The following is a 14,622-nucleotide window of genomic DNA, read 5'->3' as shown; positions in this document are numbered from 1 at the left end:
ATGTATGATAAGGAAATTAGTGTTAGTCAGAATAAGAGAGAGAAGGAGCATGCGCAGCCTATCTATTAAACAATTGAGAGAACATAGAACCAAAATAAATCAACACGCTGCGTGTCTAACAGTGTAACAATAAACCTGGGTTTAAATTCACACTATTTCAATAAAAGCAAATTCCTAAGACTATCTTAATTATGCCCAAATGCCAAAATCTTACTTAATCCTGCCTTTAGCAAGATACGAAGAACTATTCGCCGGTGTAGTTTCAGGCCTCGCCGTGGGAGCACGTGAGCCGCTCGTGATGGAGGCGTAGAAAACTTTCGGGTCCAGCGGAGCACTTGGGTGGTTCCCGTGGAAAGCAGAGGATTCTTGGTCCGAACCTCAGCGTTCGTGAGGAGAAGTCTCTGATCAGAATAAGATGCACAGCGCTTTTGAGTTAAAAAGGATTCAATCGCTTCTTAACTTTTAACTGCCTGGGCTGCAGTCGTAACGTCACTTCTTATACAAGTAAACCGGTTGTAACTCAGGTTGAGTTTAAAGACCGCGCGACTCTAGAGTTTACCTTTGCCAAGGGTAAGAAAGAAAATCGCGCTGAGTGATGGATCTTGCAAGAAAGAAGACATCTTTTTGGGTGGAGAGCATCCCTTTGGTGCGTCTAGACTCGTTGAAATCCGGACGCGAGAGACAAAGATGGAAGCATTGTCCCATTGTTTTATGCTTCCTTGTATGATGACGTAGATGATCCCACCCCGGCGTGATGTAGGTCAACGCGGAAGTAGGCTGATGGGAAATGTAGTTTCTTAAAGAGACAAAATGGCGGCATGATACCTACAAGTACTTGCCAGAAATCCCTGCAGCTCCTTCAGTGTTGCTGTAGGCCTCTTGGCAGCCTTCCTAACCAATTTTGGAGGGAATATCAATGTTGTCTCATATTTTCTCCACTTCTTGATGACTATCTTCATTGTGTTCCATGGTATATCTAATACTGTGGAATTTTTTTTGTACCCTTCTCCTGACTGATACCTTTCAACAATGCATGGTCTCTGAGAACCATGGCTTTTGCTGGAGGATGCAACTGAGTAAATGTCTGAACTTTATTTGTGGTTAATCAGTCATTTTAATTGATGGCAGGTGTGTACCCAAAAAGGCTGAATGCTGTAATTATATCAAAAGGTGCTTCAGCAAAGTATTAGTTTAAGGGTGTGCACACTTATGCAACCAGTTTATTGTACATTTTTTATTTTTTATGTTTTTCCCAGGGTGGCACGGTGGTGTAGTGGTTAGCGCTGTCGCCTCACAGCAAGAAGGTTCGGGTTTGAGCCCCGTGGCCGGCGAGGGCCTTTCTGTGCGGAGTTTGCATGTTCTCCCCGTGTCCACGTGGGTTTCCTCTGGGTGCTCCAGTTTCCCCCACAGTCCAAAGACATACAGGTTAGGTTAACTGGTGACTCTAAATTGACTGTAGGTGTGAATGTGAGTGTGAATGGTTGTCTGTGTCTATGTGTCAGCCCTGTGATGACCTGGCAACTTGTCCAGGGTGTACCCCGCCTTTCGCCCGTAGTCAGCTGGGATAGGCTCCAGCTTGCCTGCGACCCTGTAGAACAGGATAAAGCGGCTAGAGATAATGAGATGAGAGAAGTTATAGGTCACGTTAAAGGTGGGAAAAGTTTTGAAATTATTTATCATGGTCTCATTTTTTACATCATTAAAACCTATCATTTTAACGGGGTGTGTACATTTTTTATATCCACTGTACATGCTACCGCTCAAATGTTTTTGAACACCTGGAGCAACTTGTTGCTCGCAAATCCTAAAACAACTCTAAATGAATGTTGTGCTTTATTAAAGATAGGCATGCTTGGATGGTAAAGCCAATAAGCCCACAACTAAACGACTCAGATAGCTATAGTATTAACTGTAAAATATAAATATGTGGTGTGCTATTGGTGCTTAATTAGAATGATAAAGATTTTGACCTTTTCTGATTAGATTATATCTAGATTAAATAAAATAATATGAAGTCATTTTTAAAATTTCACAAGTCACTAAACATTTAATAAACATTTTTAGACTCAATTATATTCTTTTGTTTGATTGTCAAATTTTATAAGTATTCAAAATTAAGTCATTTAAACTAAAGTTTAAAAATAGTGTTCAAAAACTTTTGTCAGTATGTATTATCATATACCAATAGCTGATATTACGTTAATATGCACTCACTGGCCACTTTATTAGGAACACTAAACTATCACTGAGTAGGACCTCTCTTTGCTCTCAGAACAGCCTCAATTCTGTGTGCTCCCATCACCCAATCAAGCATCCAGCCAGAGCAGGTCATGATATTTTTTAACCATATTAACATGCCATTGTTATGTATTATGCCTGATGTCAGGACTCTCGTCTCTGCGAGCCTACCACACAGACTTAGTACTTGTGTTATTTTTAGACATTGACACCTGTTGCCTACACTTATTCAGGTGACATTGGGCATACCTAACAATCTGTGTTTTCTCTCCCTCTTCCACCCCCAAATCTGTCCCTCTGAGTTACATGTCGGTCCTGGGATCGAGATGCTGACCTCTTCTGCTCCTCAGACCTGCTTGATCCATCCTGGTGCCCTGTGTCTGGTTGGAGTCTCATCGCATCACTCCTGTGGAGGATGGCCCCATGAGGACAGTTGAAAGTCACACCTGGAGGATGCTCTGGACTCTTACAGTAATGTTTTTATGACTGAAGACTACAGTTGACTTGCTAACTTTAGGACTGCAGTTGTCATGAACAGTTTTGCACTCAAGTTTCCATCAATGAAGAGTTACAACATCAACGAAACTGACTTCATGTTAAAACTGTTAATATTATAGTCATGCTGTCTGTTGTTGCCCAAATGAGGATGGGTTCCCTTTTGAGTCTGGTTCCTCTCGAGGTTTCTTCCTCATGTCATCTGAGGGAGTTTTTCCTTGCCACCGTCTGGTTCATTGGGGATAGATTAGGGATAAAATTAGCTCATGTTTTAAGTCATTCAAATTCTGTAAAGCTGCTTTGCGACAATGTTTATTGTTAAAAGCGCTATACAAATAAACTTGACTTGACTGGACTTGAATTCTTCATGGCATGGATTCCATAAGATTTTGGAAACATTCATTTGAGATTCTGAATAATGTTGGCATGATTGCATCACACAATTCCTGTATATTTTTCAGCTGCATGTTCATGCTGCAAATTTAATGTTCTATAACGTTCCAAAGATCCCCTACTAAATTGAGATCTGGTGACTTGGCCATTGTAGTACTGTACACATTGTCAAGTTCATGAAACCAGCTTGAGATGACTTTGTGACTTGGTGACTTATTGTGCTGTTGTAGCCCATCTACCTCTAGGTTGTTCAGTCTGCGATGCTTTTCTGCTCAATATGGTTGTAAAGAGTGGTTATTTGAGTTACTGTAGACTTCCTATCAGCTCAAACTAGTCTGTTCATTCTCCTCTGACCTTTTTCATCAAAAAAGGTATTTCTGCCCATAGAATTGTGCATGGAAGTCCCAGATCAGCAGTTAGTGAAATACTCAAATCAGCCTGTCTGACCCCAGTAGCCATATCATGGTCAAAGTCAGGAAGATCACAGTTTTACCCCATTCTGCTGTTCGTTGTGAACATTAACTGAAGGTCCTGACCTGGCCTGACTGCTACATGAACAGCTAATTGGATAATTGCATGAATTATCAAGTGTACAGATGTTCCTAATAAAGTAATAAAGACTATATGCTTTGTATAGATGTGTGTTTGTTTGCATTACCTCTCGTGTTTGAAAGCACACTGCTTCCAGTGCTGCAAAAGCCAAGTGACTCTTATTTGTGAACTGCGTCAGGCCACAAATAATCCTTAAAGGAACAGAATAAAATATATAAACGTATATTTAAATGCATTCACACAGATTTCTTGCACAGAAATCTACAAATATAAATCAAGTGAATTTAATTTGCATACCATTAAAGATTATCGAGATTATCTGTAATAGTTGCAAGAAAACATTTCATTGAACTTTATTGTTGTGCTGTTTGTCTGCTTATTTTCTATGTGTTTCAAGTTTGTGATGTGTGAAATTATATGTACAGTCATGGTCAGAAGTTTACATATAGTGACATGAATGGCATCTTGGATATGAATGTCATGGCAATATTTGGGCTTTCAGTAATTTTTTTGAACTGTTCTTTTTCTGTGGCAGAATGATTGTACAGCATACATCTTTCATAAAAAAACACTAGAATTTGGTGCACAAGTTTTAATTTTCTTTGGATTTTCTGAAATCAACACAATCAAATTTAAACAAATTTAAACTAAATCAAAATTATACATACAGGGTCAAAAATTTACATACGCTCACTTAGATTATTAATTCAGAGGTGCTGAAGCTTCCAAAATGTCTCTTATCTTGCCAAGCCTGAGGTCTCTTAAATTCCTGTTAGTGATCATGATTGAGTACAGCTGGTAGCTTCTCTGTGCCTTCATAAAAAGGGTTTGTTTACAGCACTCATTTGATTGACCAACACATAGTAAAATGGGAAAGTCCAAGGAGCTCAGTGCAGATCTGAGAACGAGAATCGCAGATATACACAACTGTGGAATGTCTCTTGGAGCCATTTCTAAACAACATTTCTAAACAATTCCAAGATCAATTCAAACAATTGTGTCCAAGTTATTGTGAGGTGTAGTCACTTTGCCAAGCCACTTTGCTTCAAGAAAACCCAAACAGTCACCCTCAGCTGAAAGGAAATTGGTTTGGATGGTCAGGAACAACCTGGGAACCACCATGGCACAGCCCTGCCATGAACTGGAAGCTGATGGATCACTGTCTACAGTTCAGCTCACCATGGACTAAGAGGCTGCTATACAAGAAATAACCCCCTGCTCCAAAACTGGCACCTTCAAGCTTAACTAAAGTTTGAAGCTGACCACACGGACAAAGAAAAAAGCCTTCTGGAGGAAAGTTGTATGGTAAGATGAGACAAAGATTGAGTTGTTTGGCTACAATGTACAGAGTGACACTGTACCAACTGGCGGTGGTGGTAGGGTCATCATGCTCTGGGGCTGTTTTGCTGCCAGTGGAACTTGTTCATTGCACAAAGTAGATGGAATAATGAAAAAGGAGGACTACCTCAGCATTCTTCAGTATAAACCATCAGAAACTTGAACGTGACTTGGGTCTTACAATAGGACAATGAACCCAAATATGCATCAGAGTTGTTTGTGGAGGATAAAGCAGGCTAACATTAAGCTTAAAACAAGTCCTGACTTCAAACCGTCAGTAATAGCGTTATGAGTCGAAACTCTAACTGCATTACAAACATGGCTTCCCAAGACTACAATGCCCAAAGTTCCCTGTTTCCCTCTTATTAAGTTCAGCTGACTGTCGTTAACTGTTAATCAGCAGTGCTACTTAAGCCTCTCCCTCACAGCTTCAGTGCGAAGTATCATTGTGTTTATGCTTCCTGTTTGCATCCCCGCTCTCCCCTGCACTTACATCTGTGAGTTCCTGCATTCTGACAACCCTATTGAAAATATATGAACCATGCTTATAAGTCAAGTCCATGCCAAGAAAAAAAATAGAACTCTATCAATTCTACCATGAAGAGTCATGAAATATCCAACCAGAATTCTGCCAGAAACTTGTTCATCTCATCTCATTATCTCTAGTCGCTTTATCCTGTTCTAGAGGGTCGCAGGCAAGCTGGAGCCTATCTCAGCTGACTACGAGCGAAAGGCGGGGTACACCCTGGACAAGTCGCCAGGTCATCACAGGGCTGACACAGACACCCATTTCACACTCACATTCGCACCTACAGTCAATTTAGAGTCACCAATTAACCTAACCTGCATGTCTTTGGACTGTGGGGGAAACCGGAGCACCCGGAGGAAACCCATGCGGACACGGGGAGAACATGCAAACTCTGCACAGAGAGGCCCTCGCCGGCCACGGGGCTCGAACCTGAACCTTCTTGCTGTGAGGTGACAGCGCTAACCACTACACCACCGTGCCGCCCCAGAAACTTGTTTATAGTAAACAAAAATGTTTTGTTAGGGTGGGTGGAGGTATGGTGAAGTTAGGATCTACAAGCAGAACACAGACAGTAATCCAATAAATATGATTTAACTCAGGGGAAAAAGGGCATGGCAAAAAGGTAAACAGGACAAAAAACAAAGGGCAAAAATAAGACAAAATAAGAAACAACTTGACAAAAACATGAGACAAGCAAAGACAAAAACACTGGTGCAAAAAAATATGAACAAGACCCTTGGTGCAAGAAACCATGAATCTGAAATAACCCTTAATGCAAAAAAACACCATGAACCAGAAGAATGCTAGTGCAAAAACCATGAACAAGAAAAAGTCACTAGAGATAATAACCATGAACAGTAAGAGCAGCACAGAAATGGCTAAAGAAGCAAATGAGATGTTCTGGCAAAGTCTGAGTCTGAAAACGGCTTATTTATACACAGCAGTGAAAACCAGGAAGTGAATACGGGTGAGGGAGAATTCCTGTCCTGGATCCAGATCGGCGCTGGCGTGAGAGATCCGTAATCTCCGGAGTGGATGTCCGGGGTGGAGCATGACATGTTTAGTCAAAGTGAATCTTGTGAAGAGACATTTTACCCAAATATTAGGTGTGTTGTATGTATATTTTTGACCCTGTGTTGATTTCAAAAAACCCAAAGAAAATTAAAACTTGTGCACCTAATTCTAGTGTTTTTTTAAAGATGTATGCTGTACATTCTGCCACAGAAAAAGAACAGTTCAAAGAAATTACTGAAAGCCCAAATATTGCCATGACATTCATATCCAAGAGGCCATTCATGTCACTGTATGTAAACTTTTGACCACAACTGTATATCTGTGTAAATTTAAATATTAGTAACTGTAATACCAGATAATAACTAATACAGTATAACACAACTATGTAATGATTATTAATAGGTATGATGTACATATCTGTGAGTGGCAAAAGTATTCACATACTTTTGCCACTCACAGATATATAATATTGGATCATTTTCACACCTTTGATTTCAGTATCTGGTGTGACCCAGTTTACCAAAACACTATGTCTGAGGACCCTCTAGATCTACACCTTTACCTCATAAACACCATTAACAAAAGGCTTGACTAAACAGATATGTTTTCAGCCTAGACTTAAATGCTGAGACTGTGTCTGATTCCCGAACATTACTTGGAAGGCTGTTCCATAACTGTGGGGCTTTGTAAGAAAAGGCTCTGCCCCCTGATGTAGCCTTCATTATACGAGGTATTGTCGAGGTCGACACCTCCAAGTCAGGGGTTGGAGCCATCCTATCCCAGAGGTCCAACGACAACAAGGTCCACCCATGCTCCTTCTCCTGCCAGCTATCCCCAGCCAAACGGAACTACAACATCGGCAACCGTGAACTACTGGCTGTTAAACTAGCCTTGGAGGAGTGGAGGCACTGGCTCGAGGGGTCTGACCTCCTGTTCCTTGTCTGGACTGACCATAAAAACCTGGAGTATCTCAAGTCTGCCAAATGTCTCAATTCCAGTCAAGCCCGTTGGTCTCTTCTTCTCCCGATTCAACTTCACGCTCTTCTACCGCCCAGGCTCCAAGAACAGCAAACCTGATGCCCTGTCCAGGATGTTCTCCTCCCACCAAGAGGAGTCCAAGCCACCTGAGACTATCCTTCCTCCATGCTGCCTGGTGGGAGCCACTATTCTAGAGGTTGAAACTCTCGTGCAGAAGGCCCTGGAGCAGGACCCCGGTGAAGGTAACTCCAACAATATTCCTTGTAACCATCTGTTTGTCCCCTGTCATGTGCAAACTCAGGTGCTGCAGTGGGGTCATGGTTCCAAGTTGGCCTGTCATCTGGAAGCTGCCCGAACCCTGGCTCTCATCCAGCAGCGCTTTTGGTGGCCATCATCAAGGAGGACGTCCAGGAGTTCGTGGCAGCCTGCGACACATGCTCCTGGAACAAGGCACCCAATCGACCCCCTGCCAGCCTACGAAGACCCCTTCCTACTCCGCATCGACCTTGGTCTCACATCGCCCTGGACCTCATCACAGGACTCCCCAATTCAGGTGGCAATACATGCATCCTCACTGTCATTGACCATTTTTCTAAGACCGTCCATTTCATTCCTCTGCCCAAGCTCCCCTCAGCCAAAGAGACTCATCCACCATGTTTTCCGCCTGCATGGTCTGCCTACCGACATAGTTTCTGACCAGGGTCCTCAGTTCACTGCACAGTTCTGGAGAGCCTTCTGCAAACTCATCGGGGCCACCTGTAGTCTCTCCTCAGGTTTCCACCCACAGACCAATGGCCAGGCAGAATGGGCCAACCAAGCTTTGGAGGTTGCACTCAGGTGCATGGTGTCCAGGGATGCCAGTTCTTGGACCTTCCTTGGATTGAATATGCACATAACACTCTCCCTTCCTCTGTCACAGGTCTCTCTCCATTCCAGTGCTCACTAGGGTACCAACCACCACTGTTCCCCAGCCAGGAGGAGGAGGTCACCGTACCATCAGCCCAGGCCTTTATACACCGCTGCAGGAGGACGTGGGCATTGGCCCGGAGAAAACTCATTCGCTCTGCACTCGCATCCAAGAAGCAGGCCGACAAACATCGCTCCAAGGCACCCACCTACCGAGTGGGCCAACGAGTTATGCTCTCCATGCACTACCTGTCACTTAGGGCCGTCTCTCGCAAGCTGGCACCCAGGTTCCTTGGACCCTTCCTCAAGAAGGTAATCAACCCATGTTCTGTTAGACTGGCATTACCACTCACTATAGTTCACCTTACCTTTCATGCATCACAGCTTAAACCTCTGGTTTCCAGTCCTTTGCTCCCACCCTCCAAACCCCCTCCTCTTCCCAAGCTCATCAATGGTGGCAAGGCCTACATGGTCAAGAAACTGCTGAAGGTGTGGTGGCAAGGCAGAGGTCTCCAGTACCTGGTGGACTGGGAGGGTTACGTTCCCGAGGAGAGAAGTTGGGTCCCCGCCAGGTTCATACTGGACCCAACACTTATCACGGAGTTCCACCGGCAACACCCTGACGCTCTTCCTAAAGCACCTGGAGGTGCTCATTGAAGGGGGGGAGGGGGGTTACTATCATGAGCCGCCCTGGACTTCCACTCCGGAGATTTATTATCTCCCAGCTCAGCGCAATCTGGATCCGGGACAGGACTTCCATCTTGCCGGCATTCACTTCCTGGTCTGCTCTGCTGTGTATAAATAGGCCGTTCTCATAAGGGGACTTTGCCAGAACGTCTTGTCTGTTTCTCACGTAGTCTCTGTGCCATTTTGCTTCCTGGATTTTTGCTCTGTTTTTGCCTATTCTTTGCCATAGTTTTTGCACTCTCATCTTGCCATTTTTTCATGCTTTTTGTTACGTTTTTTGTTTAGTTTTTTTTTGTCTGGACTATTTTTGCTATTTTTGTTTGTTTATTCTCTTGGACTTAACCTTTTTTTATTCATTGGATTTTCTGGTTTGTTTCTGCTTTTGGATCCTACTCACCACATCTCGTCACCCCTAACAAAGGGATTGGCTGATTAGATAACTCCATAAAACAGCAGGTATATGAATGTACCTAATTAAGTGGCTGGTGAGTGTATTTATCCAATAGCAGCTTAAAAACAAAACTAAACAAATTTATCATGTTTCATCAACTGAATTTAACTGAATAACCTTTATTTATATCCAGTGGCTCGGTTTATTCAGTACAATTTTAATAAGAAAATAAAAGGGCAGGGCGGCACGGTGGTGTAGTGGTTAGCGCTGTCGCCTCACAGCAAGAAGGTCCTGGGTTCGAGCCCCGGGGCCGGCGAGGGCCTTTCTGTGTGGAGTTTGCATGTTCTCCCCGTGTCCGCGTGGGTTTCCTCCGGGTGCTCCGGTTTCCCCCACAGTCCAAAGACATGCAGGTTAGGTTAACTGGTAACTCTAAATTGACCGTAGGTGTGAATGTGAGTGTGAATGGTTGTCTGTGTCTATGTGTCAGCCCTGTGATGAGCTGGCGACTTGTCCAGGGTGTACCCCGCCTTTCGCCCATAGTCAGCTGGGATAGGCTCCAGCTTGCCTGCGACCCTGTAGAAGGATAAAGCGGCTAGAGATAATGAGATGAGATGAGATAAAAGGGCATTTCTTGGCTTCATGCCATTTTCAATAACGGGAGGTTGACATACGGATAGTTGTGAATGTATTGGCTTCAACTATAGCCAAAGGTCAAATTTTGCCACACCTTTTTGCTTCATTCAATATAAAATGTTTTTAATTTGTGTTAATGCTGCTTACCCTCGAGCACTGGGTTCCCAGTAGGGAGCATAAAGCCCAGAAAATGCTGGAACAAAATAACAGCCATAAGATGTCCCAGCTGCAGCAGCCAATGTTTCTGTTGGAAAATTTTGGAAATTTTTGAATGAACTGGCAAAGAAACCCTCATTCTACATTATTCTCCATAACCCCCAACACAATATAACTGGATCTCATAAGCAATCCCTGTCTTCCTGTCCTGTTCCCCCTCTGTAAGGACAGGTTGATGGTCAATTTCACTGGCAACAGTGATAATAAAGGGTTCATTCATTCATTCAAATAGAATCATACATTTCAATTTATAAACTTTAAAATACAAAAATGTAGTGACAATAAGAGTTAGATTATGAAGAAAACAGTGTAATGGCTCACCAATTTCAGAGGAGGCTCTGAGGATTCCCAGATTGTCTTTCAGCCACCTCACTACTGCTCCAGCAATGGCAACAGATCCCTGAACCATGAACCAATCACATTAAGCAGAGGGAATGTAACATTTAGAAACAAAACAAAATCCGGACATAATAATGGCAAGTAATTTAACTCTATCAGATGCAAAATATTTATGAACTAAGCAAGAGCAAAGTATTTGGACCTTTTGGTAAGAAAAGTTGACTCATCTTAGTCTAACATTAACGTCAAACAAAACCCAAAATTAAGTGCCATTTGCTGAACACAGCAAGTGTCCTGATGTGCCCACCATGCATTTAAATTAAAATTAAGCTTTATAATATCAGTGACAGCACAAGTTTTTGGCAGCCTTCAAACAACTCCCAAGCGCCACAGCACCCTCCCTCTCCTGAGTAATGATTGGGAGTACACCTGTTACCAATCACACTCCCCATATAAGCATGCCAAACACTCCAGCCCTTTGCGAAGTATTGTTCTGTGTCCCCGTGCCTGATCATTTTCCAAAGAAAAAGGCCGCACCTTGCATATAATGTCCTTTTATTGCACAAACGCGTTTCGGCGTGTGCCTTCCTCAGTGTGCAACAATGTAACCACAAAAACACTTTTAAATACCCACACCCATTACCACACCCCATTACAACAAACCAATGACAATGAAGTATTTAGACCATGTGTCAAAATAATCCTTCGATTGGAAAAATACATTCACAAAACATTACAGACATTATGTGCATATTTACAATTATGCAATGCAGTATAGCTATCAGTACATTATTATCTTCATAAAAAACAAGTCAGGGATAGCTCTTCATTCATCCCATTCGGTATACACGTATTCAAATTAAAAATATACCACGCCTCTCGCTGTAAGAGATGGTTCTCTCTATTTCCCCCTCGTGGAGACCTGTAAACCATCTCTAGTCCCATAAATTTCAACATACTAGCGTCATGGCCAGCAGACTGGAAATGCCTTGCCACAGATGATTTTTCATCGTTTTTTCTTATTGAGCATTCAAAAATTCTCGTTTTTAACTGTCTCTTCGTTTTACCCACATAAAGTATTCCACAAGGACAAGTCAAAAGATAAACGACAAAGGTAGACAAACAAGTAATTCTTCCCTTGACTTTGTACGTTTTTCCTGTTTTGGAGTGCGTGAATTATTTTTCTGTAAGCATAAAGTTACATGCTGCACAGTTAAAACATTTGAAATTACCTTGTGAAACACGTGGAGGAAAAGATAAAAACGGTTGAGTGAATGCAGGGAAGTGCGACCGCACTTGTTTATCACGCAGACTTGGCGCTCTTTTGTAACAACTGCGTGGTAGATCCTGAAAAAAATTACCAATATTTGGGTCACTCTGCAGAATAAGCCAATGCCGTTGTACAATAGTTTTCAAATCATTTGAGATGTGACCATACGTGGATACTAGAGTGACAGGAGGAATAATGTTAGAACGGTTATGTCTAGCGCTATTAGTAAGTAGATCTGAGCGCTGAATATTGCGCACACGCTCTAAGCAATTGTCCAACAAGTGGCCCGCATATCCCCTGTCGCGGAATCTTTCGCACAGTTCCCCTGCTTGTTGCTCAAATACTGCCTCGTTGTTACAAATCCTGCGCACTTTCAACAGTTGACTATAAGGTAAACTACGTTTAAGAGAAGGTGGATGGTAACTCTGATAATGTAAAAAGGTGTTGTGATCAGTATCTTTACAGTATATTTCAGTATGCAAGACATTGTCAACCTTTTTCACCAAAACATCCAAAAATGGCATGACATTTTGATCATAACTCAACGTAAACTTGATCGAGGAAAGTCGAGTATTCACATAGTCATTAAACGCCAAAAGTTCCTCTTTTGAACCTGTCCACAAAAAGAACAAATCATCTATAAATCTATAAAACACCTTCAGATGTTGTTTGAATGGATTATCATTATAGATGAAATCATGCTCAAATTTTCCCATGAATAAATTTGCATAATTGGGTGCCATGGGAGAGCCAATTGCAGTGCCCTGAATTTGCAGAAAAAAACTATTTTGGAACATAAAATAATTCTTTTTAAGGACCTCGTTGGCTAAGGACAATAAAAAGTCTGCATAAGGCACCCAATTGATCTGTAAATAATACTCCAGAGCAGTCAACCCTGCATCATGTGGAATATTTGTGTATAAGCTCGTCACATCCATAGAACATAACAAATCAGTTGCATTCACTTCTCCTATACATGACAATTTCACAAGAAAGTCAGTTGTATCTTTAAGGAAGGATGGTAAGTTATGTACTAGGTCTTTTATGTGGTGGTCCACAAATTTAGATAAAGGCTCAGTAAGAGATTGATTTCCAGAAACTATAGGACGGCCAGGTGGATCATTTAACCTTTTATGGATTTTTGGTAGAGTGTAAAAAACTGGCCTAACGGGGTTAGCCTGTAACAAATACTTATATGTTTTCTCGTCAATAATTGAATCAGACAATGCCCTCTTAAGAACCTTTTTTATATCTTCATTGAACCTTACTGTAGGGTCACTGTGTAGACGCATATAAAAGTTAACATCCCCAAGCTGTCTCTCAATTTCTTTAACATAAGTACTTTTATCCTGTATAATAATGGAGCCCCCCTTGTCTGCGGGCTTAATCACTATGTCCTCATCAGTCATTAATGTGTGTAATGCATCTTTCTCTGAGTTCGTAAGATTGGGTCTTAGGGAATATTCCCCAGTCCTTAAACAAGAGAAGACATCTTGCTCTACCAGCCGGCAGAACGTTTCAACTGAAGAGTTATTTATGGGAGGGAGAAAAGTGCTTTTAGGTTTGAAGGTAGTCTTTTCGATTACGGCTGTATGTTGATCAGATGTAACAGGCATTTGTTGGTTATACTGCATTGCAGTTCCTTTCACATAAAACGCCCTAAGGCGGATAGATCTAAAAAACTTGAACATCTCAACTTTAGTCACAAAGGGATCATTTTTCTTCACAGGAACAAAAGACAGGCCTTTAGATAAAACTAAAAGTTGGTCTTGACTTAGCTTTTTACTTGAAACGTTGATGACGCTATCTTTTATTTCCGCGCTCCTCTGCCTCTTTTTCTTTCCCCTCCGCGTCTTACGTTGTCTTCCGAAGCCGCCAGAGAGGACCCTGGAACGAGCATGGTGGAGTGTAAAAAACGCCTGTCTGTAGACCTTTCGGTGTCAGTGCTCCAGTCTCCAGACGAGTCTGCGTGATAAACTAGTGCGGTCGCACTTCCCTGCATTCACTCAACCGTTTTTATCTTTTCCTCCACGTGTTTCACAAGGTAATTTCAAATGTTTTAACTGTGCAGCATGTAACTTTATGCTTACAGAAAAATAATTCACGCACTCCAAAACAGGAAAAACGTACAAAGTCAAGGGAAGAATTACTTGTTTGTCTACCTTTGTCGTTTATCTTTTGACTTGTCCTTGTGGAATACTTTATGTGGGTAAAACGAAGAGACAGTTAAAAACGAGAATTTTTGAACATAAATGCTCAATAAGAAAAAACGATGAAAAATCATCTGTGGCAAGGCATTTCCAGTCTGCTGGCCATGACGCTAGTATGTTGAAATTTATGGGACTAGAGATGGTTTACAGGTCTCCACGAGGGGGAAATAGAGAGAACCATCTCTTACAGCGAGAGGCGTGGTATATTTTTAATTTGAATACGTGTATACCGAATGGGATGAATGAAGAGCTATCCCTGACTTGTTTTTTATGAAGATAATAATGTACTGATGGCTATACTGCATTGCATAATTGTAAATATGCACATAATGTCTGTAATGTTTTGTGAATGTATTTTTCCAATCGAAGGATTATTTTGACACATGGTCTAAATACTTCATTGTCATTGGTTTGTTGTAATGGGGTGTGGTAA

General features: G+C 42.0%; 1 protein-coding gene across 1 annotated transcript in view; it reads right to left on the bottom strand.

Moving 5' to 3' along the window:
- The window catches only part of LOC132892102 (glycerol kinase-like), a gene marked incomplete at its 3' end in the record, with an annotated part of 205,517 nt that overhangs the window by 52,490 nt on the left and 138,405 nt on the right, over nt 1-14,622 (bottom strand). The window contains exons 13-15 of the mRNA XM_060930503.1: nt 10,692-10,770; nt 10,302-10,398; nt 3,785-3,869 (exon numbers count right to left, since the gene is read on the bottom strand). Of these exons, the coding sequence (XP_060786486.1) occupies nt 3,785-3,869; nt 10,302-10,398; nt 10,692-10,770 (261 nt within the window). The remainder of the gene's footprint in view (nt 1-3,784; nt 3,870-10,301; nt 10,399-10,691; nt 10,771-14,622) is intronic.

This window comes from Neoarius graeffei, chromosome 9 (assembly GCF_027579695.1).
Source record: "Neoarius graeffei isolate fNeoGra1 chromosome 9, fNeoGra1.pri, whole genome shotgun sequence".
In the NCBI taxonomy this organism is placed as follows: Eukaryota; Metazoa; Chordata; class Actinopteri; order Siluriformes; family Ariidae; genus Neoarius; species Neoarius graeffei.
This window is presented reverse-complemented; position numbering and strand designations above follow the sequence as displayed.